The sequence below is a fragment of the Mangifera indica genome, chromosome 6 (assembly GCF_011075055.1).
Source record: "Mangifera indica cultivar Alphonso chromosome 6, CATAS_Mindica_2.1, whole genome shotgun sequence".
In the NCBI taxonomy this organism is placed as follows: Eukaryota; Viridiplantae; Streptophyta; class Magnoliopsida; order Sapindales; family Anacardiaceae; genus Mangifera; species Mangifera indica.
The window spans coordinates 6,689,127-6,711,285 of record NC_058142.1 but is presented as its reverse complement, the minus strand read 5'-3'; the positions used below and the strand labels follow the sequence as shown (position 1 = coordinate 6,711,285).

Below are 22,159 nucleotides of genomic sequence, written 5' to 3'. Positions count from 1 at the left end.
CCATCAAGTAACAAAGTTTACAAATCACAATACAACTACACTTTCAAGCATTATGAGACTCAAGTCTTTTAGAAATACTCTAGTTATATACAACAATCCTCACATATTTCTAAAGGTTTATGACTAGAAATGAATTTCCCTGTTGGATTTTACATGTGTGTAAATGTTTCTAATCTAATATCTTTAGGATTATAAATAAACATTAGACCAATAAAGTATAATTTACAAAGTTACGGTGAAGTTGTTAATTTCTATGAATCATAAATATTTTATTATAAATTAGAGCTTTATTAATCACATTTTACCCTGACATTTTGTTGTTCATCGTAGTTTTACCCCTAGTGTGCATGCTTGGTAATTCATAAGTGTTGTAGAGAAAGACACATTGGAGTAGCCATTTTACATTGATATAGGTGATTTCATCAAGTGTACTCTAAAATTAAATATACCGCTCATAAAAGATAAGCAATTCATTAAGAGCTTAACATGCAACCTCTTGTTAATGCAGTCTAAAACTACCCACATCATGCTCTTTTTTTTTTTTTTTTTTTTTTTGTGCTTGTTGGTGATATCTTCTATTGAAGTATGATACTCTGATCACTAAGAATTCTAGGCTTGTGTTGTCTTCTATATTGAAGTTTTTTTCAAAGATAAAAACACATTACCAAGTTCAGCTCAAATGGGGATATCAAGGAAAGAAGAAAGTTTAGTTTATAAGGAGATATCAGAGTATATGAGAAAATTCTAAAGAAATCAAATCTAAAGTCCTCTCTTGTAATTTTAGAGGGTCTTGTTTGTACAAAATAAAAATGTAAGGGTCAATAGGTTCTTCTTATAAATTATAATAGCAGCCTTGGGTTACTATTAAACTTAACTGTTTTCATTAGGCAAAAGTACTTATTTCCATCCAAAGCATCACTTTATCTCAATTTTCATCTCTTAACTTTAAAAATTCTAAACACTCATTTATAAGTGTTTAAAATTAACAGTTTTAAAAATAAAATCGTCACTTTACCTATAATATTAAAAATTAACTAAATTTAATCTCTTTTTTCTCTTTTAAACTTTTAAAACTATAAGTTTCCTTATAACTTAAGTTGTAAAAAATGATTGTTCCCCCTTAAAATTTAGTTTTCAGATCTTCGACGTTAAATTCGATGTCATCGTCAATGACAAATATCTCTCAATGTCTCTTCTCCCTCTAGTGGTCAAGCTTCTCTTATTTGGAAACTTGAAAGGTGTCGATTGAAGTTAGAAATAACTCAGTTTCGTCGAAAAGATGAAGTTGACTTTATGTTCCCTAATGAAGACAAGAGATCTTATCTTCATTGGGGAAGACAAGACCTCTTATCTTCATCAAGGAGACGATGTTCCTTCTTTCCCAATAAAATATTGTCTCCTACTAGGCTTAAAATGGTTAGTCAAAGGCAAAAATGGTAAGAGAGTAATCGCCGAAAGAAGAAAAAGGGGATGCTATTGAAGATAACGTCAAATTTTGAAAACAAAACCCTAAAAAATGAAATGTTATTTTTTAAAACTTAGTTTAGAAAAGAAATTATTAATTTTTAAAATTTAAAATTATAAAATAAAATTTTAAGAAGTTAGAGTTTTGATAACTTTTATCACTTATAAGTGAATAAGTAAAAATTTTTAAAATTAAGAAAAAAAATTAAAATTAAGGGGCGAGGACTTTGAGAGAAGAAGATACTTTAAATAATCCTTTGGCCTTTGCCTTTCCATTAACCCATGTTGCATATGAAAGGCCAAAATATCTTGTAATTCTTATCATTGAAATAAAATATCTCTCTCTTTCTTTCCTCTCTTTTCTTCCTTTTTGTAGATCTAGGGCTTTGTTTCTGATAATGACAATGGTACTTTTGATACTAGGGCTACGGCTGTTCTGCCTTCTCCTTCTGATTTGCAGGCGCCACTTGCAAGTGGGTAGTTTCTATTTTGTTATTGTTTCCTGTTTGTCTATCTTCTCTGAGGCTTTGTGGATCATCTTCTCGCTTTATGTCTTGATATTCCGGTACTCTTTTCCTGTTTGAAATTGAACTGCAATTAGACCCAGTTCTTCTATTATGTTGTATTACCCCTTACCCTGGATGCCGGTGCAGGAGAAACATGGTGCTATTACCAAACAAATGAGGGAGCAACTGTTTTATCGAAGTAAGTTGAAGATGATGTATTGAATTATTGTCCATTTTAATAAGTGTAATTGTACTACTTAACTGGTAAAATGATTTGATATATGAGAAAATGAAACAGGGTAGATTCTAGTTCTTATTTCTTGATCTACTCATAAAATTATCTTGAATAACGATCATATTTTTATTGGTGTCGACAGAGGATCATACGGTTGATTTAGTTTCGTACTTCTTTTACTGTAATTGTACTTATAATATGCAATTGTGAGAGACGAAAGTTTGAAATCTATTTAGGATTCTTTCCATAAGTGTATTTCTGTTTTTATATTTAAAGCAGATATGGATAGGATTGGTCTTCAAGTGAAAATTATTGCCCAGAGTATTTGAAAATGAAGCTTGATTCTGAATTGGGATATGTATGATTTGGATAGTTGCAGTTTAAGAGATTTTTTAAATCAAATTGAAAAAATAATTTAATTTAGTTTGAATTATGGGTATTAATATTGTATGATATATAATATATATATTATAATATAATATGATATAAATAAAAAATAATATATATTATAAGATATATTAAATTAATAAATATGATATGATACAATAAATATATCATATAATATGATATATAATTTGAATATTTTTAAATCATTCAATTATGTATATATTAGATATGTGAAAAAAATAATAAAATAAATATAAAAAGGATGTATAATTAATTGTTTATTAAAAAATTTTGTGAAATATAGTTTTTTATATATATGTATTTTTTAAAAATATATTTTATGATATAATTTAATTTAAAAACTATTTAAATTGTAATTTAAATTAAAATTTTTTTATCTAAATTAAATTATTTTATAAATTAAATTATAATTTTTAAATAATTCATTTCGATCTTATAATACCAATTGAATTACTCATACTCTTATTTATAAAAGTGAAATTTCTGAATAAAATGGATTAAAATCTTAAGATATTTCATTAAATGTATTTAACAAGTTGAAATTTCTATTATTTATTTTGTACAAACTAAGTACTATTAATAATTTCATCTGTTGACTATTGTACATGGCAATGTCTGTCCTAAAAATCTAGACACAACCCCTAACATTTCCCGGAAAGTCTTTGCATGAAAAATATCTCAAGTCTTATAAATATCTAGTGTCACCCAGAATATGTCAAGTCTTAAAAACGTGGGTTGACTGTGCGCCGCATCTGTAACCTTCCTGTGGGCCAGAGAGTAGAATTCAAATTGTATACGTTTCTATATATATATTGAAATCTTAATTTTTTAAGGATATATTTAGTACTATATTATATTATATAATTTTTAAAAATAAAATAATAAAAAATTTTAATTAATACGTTTTTATTTTTTTTAAAATTATAAATATTTTAAAAATTTGTATATATAATTTTATTATATCATTATTTTTTTAAATATATATTAATCTATGTCAATAATATATATCGTATTGTATAATATATTTATTGTATTATATTAATTTGATATATTTTATGATATATAATTTTTTATTTATATTATATTATATGGTAAGATAATCATGAGGAAAATTGTGTAGATACACTTGGATAGAGCATGTATGGATTGCGTGGCGGCGATATGGTTTCTTACTCGATGATCATAAGGACTAAATAATTCAAAATGAAAATGGTAAAAAATAACAACCTAACTGAGGATGTACCGTCGTTACAGCCACAAGTAAGGATAAGTTAATAAAAAAACAATAAGCTCTCAAAATAAAAAATAAATGATCCAAAATATTCTCACCGATGGTGTCAACTAATCATGGATGGTAAGAATAATGTAATGGTAGGTTCACAAAAAATAAAATAAAATAAAGGAAAACAATATAAAAAAGTTAGGTTCATGATACGAACCCACCTTAGTTAATTTTGGGTTTAGTGTCAATTTCTAATTATAAGTTTCAATCAATTCTTGTTTTGATTATGATTTTTTAATTGTTCACACGGTACTTCATCTTGCTTAATTTTGATATTGAGATCATAACAGTTTCATCAAGTTCCATAGCTTCGCACTTCGCTTAATAAATAGGCCAAATGACTATTTCCCACCCAAGATTTGATGTTTTCTCAAATATCCACTCTTTAACTATGGAAACACCAAACACTTACCTATGAGCAGTGAAAATTAATGATGATAAGGGTAAAATCTTCATTTTCTCTATAATATTAAAAAATAAACTAAAATATAAACTATTTTTGCCCTCCTAAACTTTGAAAGATGAATTTTTCGTCTCCTAAGACGTCTCCAACATCGATCAGGTCTCTAAATAGGAGGAAAGAGATAGTCGGAAGGAGAGAATGCTTCGGGAGGGAGAGGTCATCGACAATAGAGCCGGAGATGTCGCCAAAGATTTCAAAACGAAACCCTATGGTGAAACTGCTATTTTTTAAAACTTAGGCTGGAGGAAAATTTTAGTTTTTAAAGTTTAAGGGGGCAAAAAGAGATAAAATTTTTAAGCGTTAGGGTTCTGTTAAATTTAACTGACCATGAGTGGGTGTTTGGTGTTTTCATAGTTAAAGGGTAAATATTTGAGAAAACATCAAACCTTAGGTGGGAAATAGTCGTTTGGCCTAAAAAGTAACATATAACAGAAGGGTAAAGGGATAGAAATTTCTAACATTTTACTAGCACTTCAGTATTATAACATTGTTTGACCTTTCATATAACTCAAGATAATATCATTACTACTGATGTAGGCTCTTGATTTTTCAGTTGAACTATGTTGAAAATAGATTATTTCTTGATCTTTTCATATTACTTAAGATAATATCACTACTATTGATGTAGACTCTTAGTTTTTTCAGTCAAATTATGTTGAAAAAGGATTATTTCTTGATCCTTTCGTGTCTCTTCCATCTTCTTGTACTGAATTTCAAGATGGTTTTGTGTATTTCTCATTACAACAAATCTCATTACCAACAATTGTGTGCATGAGACCAACCCCTTTGATTATCTCTTTGCAAGTCCATTAAGTAACCATGTTTAGAAATCACAATGCAGCTACACCTTTAAGCAATATGGGACTCAAGTCTTTTAGAACTACTCTAGTTATATACAACAATCCTCAAGTGTTTCTAAAAGGTTTATGACTAAAAATAAATTTTCTTGTTGGTTTTTACATGGGTGTAAATGTTTCGAATCTAGTATCTTTAGGACCATAAACCAAACGTTAGATCAATAAAATATATTTTACTGAGTTATGGTGAAACTATTAGTTTTCATGAGCCATATACTTTTTATTGTAAATCAGAGTCTTATTAATCACATTTCATCCTTAGAATTTGATGTTCATCGCAGTTTTGTGCTTATAGGTAGTGTGCATACTGGGTAATTCATGTGTTGTAGACTCATAGGAGCAGTCCGCTCATAAGGGATATGAAATGCGTTAAGAGCTTAATGTTTAACCTCTCTTTTTAATGCAGTCTAACACTATCCACACCTCTGGAATTAACAAAAAACCATTAATGCCAATAGGATTAATAACCTAATTAGTAAATATGAGAATGAAAAAAAAAAAAATATGAGTATAATATAACGAATGAAGAAAAATATGTTTGTAAAAAGATTTTATAAAATTTGGATATAGAAAAAATACACAATATATATATATGAGTTTAATATAACACATCGTCAATAATACGTTTCTAAAAATACGATAATATCGATAATAATTTTAGCATTTTTCACAAATCTTCTAGTTAAAAATAATATAACAATTCATATGTAAAATATTTAATTGACTATTAACTAATATAACATAATACATCACATCCAGCCATTGTATGACTATGTGAATATGTAATAAAATTAATGAAAGATCAATGTCTCAAATCAGTTCATATATCATATATAATTAAAGAAACTACAAACATAATGAAATTAAAAACAAACAAAAGAAAAGACAATAAAAGTTTACATTTTCAAAAAATAACGATACTAAAAAGTTGAGTTCAATTAAAAAAAAACATCAATCTGATGTAAAAAAATTATGTGGATAAATTTTTGTTGTTATGAATATGAACCTAATGTGATGGATATAAAGGTTAGGGATTGAAAAAAAATTATTTTTTCATCAGCATTATAGTAATTAATTAAAATTTTAAGAACATTTTCATACTTTAGACTTATTAAAACGACATCGTTTTGAACATTTTTTAAATAAAATAAAAAGAAAAACAAATAAAACGGTCACTTAATATGTGTACAATAAGAGAAACATGTAAAATATGTATTAAAATGTTTTAAGTTCAAATTTTTGAAAGGCCAAGGGACTCTTTCCCAACCAAAGTATCCTCTAATCTCAAATTCTCACCTCTTAACTTTGAAAATTCTATTTACACATCAATGGGCGGTTAAAATTAATAAAACTTTAATATTTTAAAATTTTATTTTTTCCTCTTTAAACCCTAAAAACTAACCATTTTCCCCATAGGTCAAGTTTTAAAAAATGACATTTTCTCCCATAGAGTTTAGTTTTCAAACTTCAGTGCCATTGTCAATAGTCTCTCCCTCTCGAAGCTTCCTCTTCCTCCGATGATTTCTCACCTCTCAGTTAGACGCTTGATTGAAGTTGAATCAAATCGAGAAAATAAAGAGTTTCATCAGGAAGACAAAGATGAAGATGAAGATCTCGTCTTCGTCTTCGTTTGGGAAGGCGATTGTCTTCTCAGACGTCTTCTTTTGAGAAGATGATCATTTTCCCATACGAAGACGAGATCTTCGTCTTTGTCTCTCTAGTTTGATTCAACACCGATTGTAAAAGGAGAAATATTGTAGGAGGGAGAGGAAGTTTTGGGAGAGAGAGGTTATTGACAATGATACTAGAGTTTGAAAACTAAATCTTAGAGGAAAATATCATTTTTTAAAACTTTGTTTATATGAGAAATTGTTAATTTTTAGAGTTTTGAGGAAAAAATGATATTAAATTTTAATTTATTTTTAATATTACAGGTAAATGATGATTTTTTCTTTAAAACTAACAAACTTAACCTCTCATAAGTAAGTGTTTAAGATTTTCATAATTAAGAGATAGAAACTTGATATTAAATTGTACTTTGAGTGGGAATAAGTCTTTTGGCCATTTTGAAATATCATATTTAATATATAAATTAAACGAAATACGAATTTTTTGTATTTTTACTGGCTAGGGTTTCAAGACAGGCTAAAAGAAAATGTTTATTTGAATTGTTACATCCCCATGTACTGAGATGGATATTAATAAGATTAATAGTGCTTTTTATTATTATTATTATTTTTTTTTTTGTAAGTAAGCTTTTTAGTTTTTAGTTGTCTCAATAGATGAAAACGTGATAACGACGTCAACTAACTTTCAGCTAAAAGGGTATTTTCGTCATTTCGTAATGTCCCTTCCCGCCTATATATTCTCAAACTCCGAAACTCGCACCGAATTCAAGAACAGATGCAAACTCACGAAAATATGGGTTTCAATCCTTGAAGTTACTGTAATGCAAAAACTAAGCTCACTAGTATCTATTCTGTGCATCTTGATTTCTTTCAAGAACCAACTTGCAGATACCAAGAAATCCTTCAGCTCCATAAACTCAAGTCCTTCTTCTTCTACACTACCTTCGGGTTATTCTCCGGCCCTTCAGCGTCTGGAGCTACATTCTTGCCCATGGAGGACGAGAATCTTGACAATTCTTTTCGTGGTCTAGAGTACGATTTCTATCGGGATTCGTGCCCCACAGCTGAGGAGACTATTCGAGCTGTCGTTCGGCATCTCTTCGAAGTCCGCTCTGATGTTGCTTCCGCTTTGGTCCGCCTTGTTTTCCATGATTGTTTCATTGAGATGAATAAGTTTTCTTTTTTCTTTTTGTATTTTGTATCTTGTTGATTCTTGATCTCGGTTCACTAAACTCAATAATGTTGGTTCTTGGTGAATTTGTGATTGGTTTTTTTTTTTTTTTGTTGCTATTTTTGTTGTATTTTTCATTCAATTGATTTCATGTTTTCCTTTTCTTTTTTCAATTTGATGCGGGTTTTATATCCGTTATCTTGTAATCTCAATTTTGCGGTTGTTGTATAACTGGGATTTGCTTACGAATGTGATTCTTCAATTTTATTGGACGCTGCTGAAGAAATCGACTTGGAGAAAGATTCTCCTCCGAATGATAATCTAAAGGTTTTTGATATAATTGACGAAGAGCTTAAAGAAATATGCCCCCGCGTTGTTTCTTTGTGCTGATACACTTGTTTTGGCAGCAAGAGAATGTGTTGTTCTGGTAAAATGCTTTATGAAAGAACTCCTCAAATTTTTGAGTGCAGGCTCTCTCTATCTTACATAATTGTTGATAATTCATTTGCTTTTCCGTTCTATCCACTGTACACTGGTAGGAGAGACAGTTTGATTGCTTTCTCAGATGTTGCAACATTTGAGCTTCCTTCACCCCAAGCAGATCTGTCAGAAACCCTCGCGGCTTTCAGCTCCAGGGTCTTTGATTTGAGAGAAACTGTTAGTCTCTTGGGGAAGACTTTTGTTGTTTACTTTTTTTTTTTTTTTAGTAAGTAAAAGTATGTATTAACAAAAAAGTAATGAGTCTTCCAATAGGAAGACTCGGCAACAACCAACACTCATCCTCCCCGAAGGGAAGGATAGCCCAAGATACAAACTAAGGCAAGCCAAGACCTTCATAATGAGAGCTAGACAGATTAACATCATCTCTTTTTAAAAATCTATCAAAGTTTTTACTATGATAGGATTCAAGAGAAGAATCAAATGAAACCTTTATATAACCTAACATTATAAGTACTTGTGCAAATTTGACTAACTCGTTGTTTGCTCTTATTTTTATGTAATTTAAAATTTTATGATTTTTGTTTGTATTGAATAACTGCTTCATTTTTCTGTGATTTTCTGTGCATTCTAGCTGATCGTCTGATGGGTTGGTTCCACACTTTCATTCAGTTTGGTTTATAAGAAAGTACGGGAAAAGAAAACATTAAATAATACTATGGAATGTGGATATCTTGTTCCTGGAAGAAGAAAAAGTTCTACCCAACTGTGCTAAGAACAATAGCTTCACTTATTTGTATTGACTTTGTTTCCCTCATTTCATTCTAAGATTAACATAGTGCAAGAGATCTTAAATCTCAGTCTTTGATTAAGATGTGTATTGTAACTTTTTAGAATTTTAGCTTGACTAGATGTTTCTGCCATATGATATTTCTTTATAGCTATGACTCAGTGCTTGTAAAATCCTAATCTGAGAATTTGATAGCATAGATTTATCATGGACGTTTGTTTAGATTTTACAATCTTATTTCTGTTCAGTTTTTATGATAGCAACTACAATTGTTTTCCTCAATTGTGGCTATAAATGTCTGCTGCAAGTAATGTACTGGCATTTGATTGTTTCCACAAGTTCTCACAGCATTGAAGTAATCCACTGCAAATTCTTCCAAGACCATCTCTAACAGCTTTGGCAGGACTAACAAGTCTGATCCATCTGTAGATCCTGATTTCCTCAACCGAGATCATGGTGCAGGAACACTTCATCGGCTTCATCAACTCCCTGACCTTCCCTAGTTGGCTCAGCATCAGCATCAGCAGCAGCATCACCTCAACTTAATGGCTCACCATCAGCATCAGCAGCAGCATCACCTCAACTTAATGGCTCACCATCATCAATGCAAGCACAATCACCATCACTTGGATGGTTCACCATCTCCACTGCAAGCACAACCACCTATTTCTGGTAGCTCACCATTATCATCAGCAGCACATGGCTCACCTTTCCCATCAGCAGCATCATCACCTGACATGGATGACACACCAGTACCAACAGTAGTGACATCATCTCACGTTGATAGCTCACCATTATCAGCATCACCTCACCTTGGTGTTTCACCATTATCATCATCAGCATCATTATTCTCGTTAAGAGAGTTGTCTTCTTCCTCACATGAGGGTCCTGGAATAGATGTGGCTCAGGATGGAACTACAGCAGGTTTTTGGTGTAGCTTCCTAACGAAATCTTTTGCAAGGTAAAGGAATCCTTTATTCCGATCAGCAGCTAATGGCTGGTGATGAAACTAGGATTTGCATGAAAGCATATGCTTCAGATGTCTCCTTGTTTTGCAAAGACTTTGCCTTGGCAATGATGAAGCTCTCAAACCTCGGACTCTTGATGGCACCATTGGGACAGATCTGTCTCAATTGTTCAAAAGTGGCATGAATAGACACAGATTAATAAGGAGCTGTAAGGAATGTTCAGCCTTCCACGACAGGTTTTTTGGTGCTTTAGTGGGCTACATTTCACCTGTAACATTTGAAATCTATGCAGTAGTTTAATATGTTTAAAACATTAACTTTCTTTTGTTTCCTTTGAGTTATGGCATCTGGAATATCGAAACTAGTTGTTTAATCTGCTTCATACTAACGCTATAAGTGGTAGTGAATTTTCTGACAAATTGATAAGAGTGATTCAATAGTTCCATTAAAGGCCATTTGGCCCTTTTTTCTTTGGTTTCTAGATGTTCTTTGCCCTTATTGGCGTTCAATAGAGTCAAAATGAATGTAGTTTATTGGTAACAAGACAGTCTCAAGCAAACAGCAATCAAGACATCTACAAGCTGAATGTCAATCACAAAACTCTCACACAAAAATAAAGACAAGAAGATAGGACTTGATAACAGGTCTATATGCACTAGTTAAAACTCACTGACTGCACGTTCACAATCTAGCTGATCTGAGTCTTTGCTTTGAATTGTTGATTCTGGTAGAAGCTTGAGGAACAGAGAATTCTGTGTACATATCCATGAAAAACCTGCCAACAATGTCAAGGTAAACCGGAGTTTTAAGACAAGAATAGTAAAGGAGTGCCTCTTCAACGTCCAACACATTGTCTACATCATCACCAACCATCATATCCGTTTGCCTCATTTTTTTAGCTAATGCATAACTCTCTGCAGTCATGTTATGGCAACAGGGATCTTCTCTTTTATCTATTCGGCAACTTCCCTTTTTCTTCTCTTCTCTTCTTCCCACTTCTTGTCTGTTCTTCAATTCGTTCTGCTTTTCAAAACTCATAAACCTTGCACTGCATTCTTCTTCGTTCGCCGGCTCTTTGGATGGAATGATACTATCATTCTTTCCTTGCTTTGCCTCATCTACATTGGACTCCCATTCAGTGTAGTACTCATCTGTTTGTTCATTTTCAGACTCGCAAATACTGTAAGAAAAGGGGTTCAAGAGAGGAGGTTTTGGTAGCTTTTCATATTCTCCACACGAGACTGACTTAAGATTTAGGACGGATGTCTGAAAGAAGTTCTTTGTTTTCTCAATGGACTTTCTTAGCAGCATATTTTCTCAGTGTCCATTACCTGTATAATGGGGGAAAAAAAACATTAGGAGAAGAAGCTAAAATTAGATCTATTTTCTCTTCTAGCAGGAAGAGACGTTGAAGAGGCACTTTACTATTCTCGCCCTAAAAGTCCGGTTTACCTTAACATAGTTGATAGGTTTTTCATGGATAAGTACTCAGAATACTCTGTTCCTCAAGCTTCTGCTAGAATCAACAATTCGAAGCGAAGACTCAGATCAATTAGATTGCGAAAGTGCAGTCAGTGAGTTTTAACTCGCACATGTAGACCTGTTATCAAGTCCTATCTTCTTGTCTTTATTTTTGTGTGTGAGTTTTGTGATTTACATTCAGCTTGTAGATGTCTTGATTGCTATTTGCTTGAGCCTGTCTTGTTACCAATAAACTACTTGCAAGTTTAGACATTAAAAATCCATATTTCAGGCCTTGTAGGCTCTTTTACCAGCATTTGTTGCAAAGAATGAATGTCTTTAGAAGCAACAAGATTGAATTGAACCATAAATTTATGTTCTAAAGGTTTCCTCATGAGAGAATTTTAGGTCATCTTTTTGCACAAACACCTTCATTACTCTGCATTAAAACCAATTAACCAATCAAAACCCCACATACTGGAACTTGTGGTTGATCAGTTCTTTCATTTTGACACTATTTAATGCCAATAAGGGAAAACAACATCTAGAAACCCAAAAAAAGAAAGGGCCAGATGGCCTTTAAGGGAACTCTTGAATTACTCCTATCAATTTGTCAGAAAATTTACTACCACTTATAGCGTTAGTATGAAGCAGATTAAACAACTAGTTTCGATATTCCAGATGCAATGCCTCAAAGGAAACAACAGAAAACTAATGTTTTAAACATATAAAACTATTGCATAGATGTCAAATGTTACAGGTGAAATGTAGCCCACTGAAGCACCCAAAAATCTGTCGTGGAAGGCTGAACATTCCTTGCAGCTCCTTATTAATCTCTGTCTATTCATGCCACTTTTGAACAATTGAGACGGATTTGTCCCATTGGTGCCGTCAAGACTCGGAGGTTTGAGAGCTTCATCATTGCCAAGGCAAAATCTTTGCGAAACAAGGAGACATCTGAAGCATATGCTGTCGCCCAAATCCTAGTTTCATCACCAGCCATTAGCTGCTGATCAGAATAAAGGATTCCTTTACCTTGCAAAAGATTTCGATAGTAAGCTACGCCAAAACCTGCCGTGGTTCCATCCTGAGCCACATCTATTCCAGGACCTTCACGTGACGAAGAAGATGATTCTCTTAACGAGAATAATGATGCCGCTGATGATAATGGTGAACCACCTTGGTGAGGTGATGACACTGCTGATGATAATGGTGAGCTATCAAGGTGAGATGATGGCACTACTGATGGTACTGGTGTGTCATCCATGTCGCGTGAGCTATCAAGGTGAGATGATGGCACTACTAATGGTGCTGGTGTGTCACCCATGTGAGATGATGACGCTGCTGATGATAACGGTGAGCTACCAGAAATAGGTGCCTGTGCTTGCAGTGGAGATGGTGAACCAACAAAGTGAGGTGATGGCGCCACTGATGTTGATGGTGAGCCAACAGGGGAAGGTGAGGGAGCTGATGAAGCCGATGAAGTGTTCCTGCACCATGATCTCAGTAGGTTGAGGAAATCAGGATCTACAGATGGATCAGGCTTGTTAGTCCTGCCAAAGTTGTAGAGACGGTCTTGGAAGAATTTACAGTGGATTACTCCAATGCTGTGAGAACCTGTGGAAACAATTAAATGCCAGTACATTACTTGCGGCAAACATTTATAGCCACAATTGCAGTAAAGCAATTGTAGTTACTTTGTAAATATGAGAACTATATAAACAAACGTCCATGATAAATCCATGCTATCAAATTCTCAAAATAGGATTTTGCAAGCACTGACTCATAGCTATGAAGAAATATCATATAGCAGAAACATCTAGTGAAGCTAAAATTCTAAAAAGTTACTATACACATCTTAATCAAAGACTGAAAAGAACTTTCAAAGTTGGGTTCTAATGGAAGCAAGAGTAGAAATGGTATGAACTCCAAAATCTCTCACACTATGTTAATCTTAGAATAAAATGAGGGAAACAAAGTCGATTCAACTAAGTGAAGCTATTGTTCTCGGCACAGTCGGGTGGAATTTTCGTTCTTCCAGGTACAAGATATCCACTTTCCACGGTATTATTTAATGTTTTCTTTTCCTGTACTTTCTTATAAACCAAACTGAATTAAAGTATAGAACCGACTGACCCATCAGACAATCAGCTAGAATGCACAGAAAATCACAGAAAAATGAAGAAGTTATTCGATACAAACAAAAATCATAAAACTTTAAATTACATAGAAATAAGAGTAAACAACAAAAATCTTACCCAAGAGACTAACAGTTTCTCTCAAATCAAAGCCCCTTGAGCCGAAAGCTGCCAGGGTTTCTGACAGATCTGCCTGGGGTGAAGGAAGCTCAAATGTTGCAACATCTGAGAAAGCAATCAAACTGTCTCTCCTACCAGTATACAGTGGATAGAATGGACCACTGGCCTACAAGCAAATGAATTATCAACAATTATATAAGATAGAGAGAGCCTGCATTCATAAATTTGAGGAGTTCTTTCATAGAGCATTTTACCAGAACAACAGCTTCTCTTGCTGCCAAAACAAGTGTGTCAGCACAAGAAACAACACCAGGGCATATTTCTTCTAGCTCTTCCTTGATTATGTCAATGATATCAAAACCCTTTAGATTATCATTCGGAGGAGAATCTTTCTCCGAGTCAATTCCTTCAGCAGCATCCAGTAAAATTGAAGCATCACATCCCTAAACAAGTCCCAGTTATACAACAACCGCCAAATTGAGATTACAAAACAATGGATATAAAATGCATCAAATTGAAATAAGAGAAAGAAAACATGAAATCAAATGAATAAAAAGTACAAGAAAATTTGCAAAAAAAAAAAAAAACAAATTAACCAAGAACCAACATTATTGAGTTGAGTGAGCCGAGATCAGGAATCAACGGGAAACAAAATAAAAAAAAGAATAAAGAAACTTATTCACCTCAATGAAACAATCATGGAAAACAAGGCGGAGCAAAGCGGGAGCAACATCAGAGCGGACTTCGAAGAGATACCGAACGACAGCTCGAATAGTCTCCTCAGCGTTGGGGCACGAATCCCGATAGAAGTCGTACTCTAGAGCATGAAAAGAATGGTCAAGATTCTCGTCCTCCATGGACAAGAGTGTAGCTCGAGATGCTGAAAAGGCAGGAGAAGAACCCGACGGTAGTGTAAAAGAAGAAGGATTTGGGTTTATGGAGTTGAAGGATTTCTTGGTATCTGCATTTTGGTTCTTGAAAGAAATCAAGATGCATAGAATGAATACTAGCAAGCTGAGTTTTTGCATTACAGTAACCTCGAAGATTGAAACCCGCATTTTGATTTTATTTTTTCTTTTTTTGTGAAATTTTTTTTTTTTTTTTTCCGTCGGTTTTTTATCTTTTCTTGCTGGTTTCTGTTCTGGAATTCAGTGTTGAGTTGCAGAGTGAGTTAACGGGGAGTAAGCTGGTGATGAAGAACAAAAAAACGGGAAGGGCTATTACAAAATGACGAAAGTACCCTTACAAGTGAAAGTTAGTTGAGGTTAGTTTCATTTCATGCTCTCATCTATTGAAATAATTAAAAAGGAAAAATCAATGTTAATATAATTATAGTAGTGAAACCATACATCAAAAATCTAATTTTTCATATTATAAATAGAATATCAAACATTGTTTCGTATAATACAATTTTAAAAGATAAAATAATAAAATATTAATAAAAAATATAATTAACACGTCATCAATTTAAAAAATGTCACAAATACTTTTAAATATTAAAAATTTTTTATATACATCTATTATATTATTATTTTTTAAAAAAATATATTCATTCATATCAATAATACATATTATAATAATTCGATATATCTTATAATATATATTATTTTATATTTATATCATATTGTATCGTAAGATACTGATAACTATAAATATAATATCTATCTTAATAGACGGGACAATTCACTTAACATTTTCATTTAACCCATCATTCTGTAATTTCAATTTTCATAATAAAAAAAATTTGGATTTTTTTTTGTCTTGAAACAAACCCAAGGGAGAATAAGCAGTCCAACAATGAATATTCCATTAATGAATCAAATTACAGTGCTGACTTTGCAAAAGCATGCAAGTGCCAATGCGAATGAATAAAAAAAGGGAAAGGGTATTATGGGAAAGAGAGATAGGATCCTATTCCAGTGAAAAGATCCTCAACGTCTCAAATAGAAAAAAATTACCATGACACAAATATGTAATTAACTGGTGAATCATCCAGCTAAATGCTGCCTCTGAAACACGAAGCTTCCAAATAATGCTCTACTGAAAGTCATAAAACTGAAAGAGCAATGGCGCAATGCAGCTGATGACATTGCCATTGTTCTTATAAACGGGAGTACCGAGCTAATAATATGACTTGTATCTGAACCTCTACATTCAATCAGTAACCAGAACTCGATACTAAAACATTGTGTTCTTTTAGCCGCCTCTGGAACTGACCTAAACGGGTTTGTAATTCCATGATGCCTGCAGCCTTCTGAGAAAGAATGGCATTCAATCGGGTTACATAATCATCCAGTTGATTCCCTGGTTGATCTGCTTCAACCAATAGATTCATCTCCTGCAAATGCAAATGTAAGTATTAATTATCAAGTGTGCATTTACACTATTTGCTTTTTGATTTTAGTAAAACTTCAGATCTACGCTGCCCCTTAACCACTGCAGGAGCCAGATGATAATACCTCTCTGACAATATTCATTGTGTCCTCCACTTGCTTTCGATGAGCATTTACAAGATCCTCCTCTTCCTGTACACCCAAAACAAGTTTATGCCAACAAACTTTGGCTGCAATATGTACACATATTCATTTTGTTCGGCAAATTACCTGAAGAAGGGCATTCAATTCATCATCTGAACTTGTGTTCTTAAAACCAGATTTTGGCTGCTCCTTCCATTTTGTCTGACCATTGGGTTTTAACTTATCTTCTGAGGTAGGGAGATTGAACAGCTCTGACTTTCCATTTTTTTTCCATACTGGTTTCTCTGGTTCGTAGGAGTCTTCTGATGCATCAAAGTCATCTCTTTCATTTTGATCAGGCCATGCATCAGTGTCATCCTCATAGGCTGATGCAGTTGGTAAAACTGTAGATACAGGCATAGTAATTGATTCCTTGAGGTTTATAGTCGAAGACAGGATATCCTTTTTAGGATTGTTCCCTTTTGAAAGACTCTTCACCCTGGAATTAAGTTTTTATTAATATATGTGGGTTGAAGAATGCATTGAACTCGTACAAGAATTGTTTCATGATCAAATAATCACATTCACCTGTCAGCATATCTTAACGTGTTGAGGGTGTGTTCACAAGAACCTGAGCTTGGTGAAATGCATGATATCATGACAGTGCGAGAATTGCCAACAAACGAATCCCTCAGAACCTCAGTTAATTTACTGCCTCTGAAAGGAATGTGACCCTGGTCATTGTCAAGAGCCCTTATGCATTCCTTTAATGCAAGTAAACTCTTATTAATCTCAGCACCTTCCATTCTGCATCATTTATTAGAAATAGCTAATTAATCAAATCTAAAGAACCAGATTTGTACGGTGCATCCTTCCAATTTAAATATCAACTACAAAGAAAAAAATATGCCAATATCCCAAATAATTGGTCATAATCAGTTTCAACGTCTAATATCTTCAATTTGTTTGCAGGGCAGAGTTCAATCCTTATGAAATGTAACTTCGCATATGATAGTCCCATATAAAGTTGAACAGGTGACTGATTAATTTCAAGCCTTATTATTGTTCTGCATATATATGAACTCAAAATCCAAAGGGGAAAATTTATTCTGCACGTAAAACTGTTACATCTTTAGCACCTCCAGGAAAAAAATAAAATAATAAGCATTCCTAGTCAATTTACAAACAATCCTATCTACTAAATTGGCACAAAATGCAGTACTTTTTATAAACCAGTCAATGCTTCACCAATCTCCATATATTTTAAACTATCACAGTTCACTACAAATGATCAACAGACAGCAGAACAGAAATCTTAACTATCAGTAGATGAAAAGAACAGAAAGATGATACCTTGTCTGTTTGTCATTATCTGTAGTATCAGCACCACGTTCACTTCCAGCAAGATCTATAAAGGATAGTTTGCCAACAAGACGTGGAGGCTTTGATTCATTTCCATCAACTGACCTCTTAATAGCAAGCTGAAGTATGGCATGTGAGCGAGAGGATTCTTCATTAGCACCAGTTGTGCCAGTACTTCTAGAGGAACTACCTCTCTCAATGAGCTCCCTAATCATCTCTACATCTGAGACCCTGTACTCTTGCAAACCCACAATGCAAACTTGCTGCTTACCATCCTCTCTCATGCATAGTTTTCTGTACAAGTAGAGCTTTAAATGTTAAGCAAATTTCTGAACTGTTAAAACTTACTAGAATACCAGAAGACAAGTTAAACCAACTTACTTTCGATCACTAAGGAGATCAAACAATTTCCCTCCATATATTTCAAAGAAGCTGACAAACAACTGAAATCCTTGGTTCCGATAAGTATGGTGCATCAGCCTCAAAATGTCTCGTGATGCTTTGAGGGGCAATGGCTTCATGGTATAAGTCTTTCCACTTCCTGAACAGGAAGAAAAATCAGATGAGTGAAAGATCATTTACAGCAATTATTCAGTTTGTTTTGAGATGACTAAGAAAATATGACTACAAAAAATCTAATTTAGGAGGCCAAGAACTTTTATGTAAGCACTATACGGCATATTTTGAGTTTAGGTTTAACCAAGGAATTGATGATTCACCACATAGATTTATAAGAATTTTAAAGTATATATGCAAACAGAGGGGTCAACATAAAAAATTCTAGAAGAAAAGAACAATATCAAGTTCTCTAACTGCAAGTCTTCAACATTATCTATATGATTTGGAGTCCGCACTCCACCTGTCTGCCCATATGCAAAGCAAGTTGCTTTCGTCCGTTGAAAAAATAATAGGAACTATAGGCTCCACTGTCTCGTGATACACCTACAGTGAATATTGCGACCAAGATAAGCCAAAAAGGCATCAACTTAACAGAAGCTATACACTGTATTATAATTTCTTTGGATTCATATATTCGTTCTAGTTATATTCTCACCTCATCATTTGAAACCTCCTCATTCAGCACAGCATCGAAAACAAATTCATGCTTCTCAACATATTCTGTTAGGTCAACCTGCAAATGTCAACTTCTAAAAGATCAATACACAGTGTTGGAATAAAATACTTTCTTGAAGCATTGGGCTGAGTCTCTAAGTAGATAGAATGATGAATATATATGGCACCTCATGAAAGAAAACAAATAATTTGCTTAAACTACCTTACCTACCCTGAGTATTATGCACAATATATTTCTTAACCACTAAAGATTGTATGGACTTGGGTCTAACAGTAATATCTCAAGTTTCAAACCCAGCCACGTGGAGAAATTTTTTGCCGTTATCAAGAGAAGAATATATTTTATATTTCCTTTGATTAAAATTTCGTTATTCTTGTTATTCTGATCCACATAGGTCATCACTTAAGACTCCAAAATAGTACACCCATATCTATGAATGGTTGGCTTCATCTTGGAGCTCCCTGATATCAGATGACTTCTTTAATATATTCTAATATTAGAACTGAAGAGTGTATCATATCATCAAGAAACTCACCTTAAGTTTAGTCTCATGAACTGTTAGAGAATTAGAAAGTGTCTCAATAATATCCTCCTCATTCTTTGCCAACTCCTTTTTATTGAGAGGCCTCTTGCGCACCTGAAAAGCAAATATCACAAATAATTGTCAGAAACCTCAATGATAGTCAGTACTCACCCATGCCCCATGCTGCAAACATTGCAATTCGAGGAAAATTCCCATCATTTCACAAGCTCTTTATCAACAAAGCTCATGTGCTAATAATAGTATTTAGAATATAGAATGCATTAGAGTTCATACCACAACTTTGATCTTTGCAACAGAACTAGCCTTCTCTTTGTCAGCAGAAAAGCTTTTCAGGAGGTTGTTCTCTGGCAACCCATGAGCTCTACCAGTCTGTTTATTGTTTAACACATAGGGTTCAGAGTCATCAAAGCTTTGGCCTCGGACAGGATTATATAAAGAGTTACCATCATACAGTGCTGTAACGGGCATCTGTCCACATGAACAAAAAACATTAAGCACATCAATACATTGAAAACAATGTCACTTCATTGCAACTTCTATTCAATTACAAGCAACAAATGAAATCGACAGTAGAAGGCAAAGCCTAGTTTAGTCAATTTCATATGGCATACTTGCATGATCAATACTTAATCCACTTGAATAAAATTAAAAGGAAATGACTACTGAAGGTTATATACTGTTTTCTTTGTCCTATTTGGATGAAAATGAGAATCAACAAAGTATCATAAAAATTTGAGGGAAAAAGGAAAAAAGAACAAGGCACTTACATTGTTTGATTGCTTAATGATTGATCTATTTGCCACTATTCAATGATGATAAAAATTTTCACTTTTCTCTAGAGCTAGATGAAGTTTGAATCCAAATTGAAAAAATGAAAATTCTACATGCATTTTCGATTCATCAAAAGAAAGTAACTAGAAAGAAAATAAACCTGCACAATGAATATTCATATGACACTTAACATAAAGACACCTGCACAAGTACAACTGTAAATCAAATAGGCACCTGACTTCCTCACTGGTTCAAACTAAAATTGCTTTGTTTGACTTCAAACCAATGAAGTTAAAGAGTATTAAACAGGCATACATACTAAATGGCAAATGCAAATGCAAATTCATAATCACGATAAAATCAAAACCAGAGAGACATCTATTAGAGTATACACCTCACCTACCTCAGGAAGAAGTTCAGTATCAAAAGAATGCAGATCCAAGAGCCCAGGACTGAACTCATTTGGAGACTGCTCACCACTCTTCCTTTGGCTTGAGGGCCGCGAACTAACCGGTGGTGTTGAATGCTCTGTGTAAATCTCGTTTCCTCCATTAAAACCCCTCTGTCCAGTCCTATACATTCTCAAACCTTGCCCTCCGCCTCCAGTACCGCCATAGAAATTATAATCCTGCTTCAATTCAATCACAAAACCATAACATCAGACCTGTAAAATCCAAAATCCGTAATTCAAAATGGCATATTCATTTTACTTTTCCTTTCCAGCATTCTCTCAGGAAACAGAAGATAAACAGAAAATAGCATAAGATCTATATACTCCAAATATTTCCATTCAGTTACAGAATTAACAATCAGAATAAATTATGTCATCAAAACTCATAAAGTTTCTTTTCTTTGGCTGCAATTGTCTTAGCATCAAACAGAGATTAAAAAATCAGAGTATCAGATCCATAATATCCAAACAATCAATCACCGGAAAAAATAAATAAATAAATAACACTCTCCAAACTCTTCATCACAAACTACATCATCAAAAAAATCATAAAAGTTTGATTTAATTCAGAATGAAATAAAACTAAAACGATTGTATTATGATCTCAAGTATAAAGTATGAGACTTAGATCTCACATTGGAAAGTATAAGCTCGACATTGCAATGTTTGCCCGAGGCTAGTGTACAGGCAGCCCATGTGAGTGTTGAGACAGCGAAGTATGGTAGTATGTTACGATCCTTAATGCAAGGAATGGGTATTGAATCTTACAACAGAAGTACGAGATTTTAATATAGGGTTTATATGGCTTTGAGTTCTCTAATATCAAGAGGTAGCTTTATAGTGTGGTTCTATCATCGCTCCAAACATCTAAATTCAATTAAGAAAGCGACATTCTCCAAACTGCTTAGTACAAATTACAATATAAAAATTCATATTTTTTTTTCATTTTCCTGCAATTTCTTAGCAACCAAACAGAAAGTAAAAACCGAAAGCACCGAATCAGATCTGTAAAATCCAGAAATTACAATCCAATCAGAAAATAGACACTCCACGCTCCTTGGAAAAAATTACGTCATCAAAACTAGCAAACTTCCTTTCATTTTCTCAGCAACTAAACAGAACCTAAAACATTCGAATACATAATCAGCCAAGTGACGATCGGAACCTGCAGAGAAGGCATTGAGGTGTTAGGCTGCTGCAAGTGCTGAAGTCCAGCAGATTGAAGCCATCTCCCATTAGACGAGCTCTCCAGGAAATTATCGGACGACCACTGCCTCTGGTGGTGCACCTGCACCCCCGCCGCACCCGATCTCTGCCCTCCCTGCCTTCCGTTCATCTCCGGAACCAAAATTTGACGATCTTACTCCTCTTAATGAAATGTCAAGCAAAACTTCGATCTTAAACTCTCTTTCTCTCTGTTTATAGATAATGTGTAACACTGAAGCTCTTGACGGAGCCTCCGTACGTATATTCAAATTAAAGTTTTGATTAGTTTTAAAACTTATCAGTAATCAAAAAATTAAACAGTAAAAAAAAATTCATGAGAGACGACGAAGACCTATTTTGAAATG

General features: G+C 33.5%; 3 protein-coding genes and 1 long non-coding RNA gene across 4 annotated transcripts; 2 read left to right on the top strand and 2 right to left on the bottom strand.

Annotated features, from left to right (window-relative positions):
• The first annotated feature begins 1,736 nt into the window (after positions 1-1,736).
• On the top strand, positions 1,737-2,288 carry LOC123218521. Its single transcript, XR_006502706.1, has 2 exons — positions 1,737-2,029; positions 2,118-2,288. It is a non-coding gene; the product is annotated as an uncharacterized LOC123218521 (long non-coding RNA).
• A 5,347-nt stretch (positions 2,289-7,635) lies between these two features.
• On the top strand, positions 7,636-9,745 carry LOC123218973 (putative Peroxidase 48). Its single transcript, XM_044640628.1, is given in 6 exon segments — positions 7,636-8,008; positions 8,261-8,395; positions 8,397-8,442; positions 8,520-8,684; positions 9,581-9,630; positions 9,632-9,745. Coding segments are annotated over 6 exon segments (684 nt in total). The 5' UTR covers positions 7,636-7,834.
• Positions 9,746-12,278: 2,533 nt separating this feature from the next.
• Positions 12,279-15,062, bottom strand: LOC123219578 (putative Peroxidase 48). Its single transcript, XM_044641584.1, has 4 exons — positions 14,613-15,062; positions 14,184-14,372; positions 13,930-14,095; positions 12,279-13,288 (listed from the first exon to the last, which is right to left on the bottom strand). The coding sequence occupies exons 1-4, from the start codon at positions 14,985-14,987 to the stop codon at positions 12,516-12,518; spliced, it is 1,503 nt and encodes a 500-aa protein (XP_044497519.1). The 5' UTR covers positions 14,988-15,062; the 3' UTR covers positions 12,279-12,515.
• A 650-nt stretch (positions 15,063-15,712) lies between these two features.
• On the bottom strand, positions 15,713-22,159 carry LOC123217968 (kinesin-like protein KIN-13B). The gene is given in 13 exon segments (XM_044639083.1): positions 15,713-16,267; positions 16,389-16,454; positions 16,533-16,884; positions 16,974-17,192; positions 17,739-18,041; positions 18,129-18,288; positions 18,607-18,649; positions 18,651-18,689; positions 18,802-18,879; positions 19,358-19,459; positions 19,640-19,834; positions 20,541-20,765; positions 21,754-22,159. Coding segments are annotated over 13 exon segments (2,133 nt in total). The 5' UTR covers positions 21,925-22,159; the 3' UTR covers positions 15,713-16,087.

What these genes read in the sequence shown, in the direction of transcription:
- LOC123219578 (XM_044641584.1), bottom strand. Translation starts at nt 14,987, where the DNA reads ATGCGGGTTTCAATCTTCGAGGTTACTGTAATGCAAAAACTCAGCTTG. An exon ending in TCCATGATTGTTTCATTGAG is followed by an intron (nt 14,373 to 14,612) that starts GTGAATAAGTTT and finishes GGACTTGTTTAG; the next exon opens with GGATGTGATGCTTCAATTTT. An exon ending in AGAAACTGTTAGTCTCTTGG is followed by an intron (nt 13,289 to 13,929) that starts GTAAGATTTTTG and finishes TTGTTTCCACAG; the next exon opens with GTTCTCACAGCATTGGAGTA.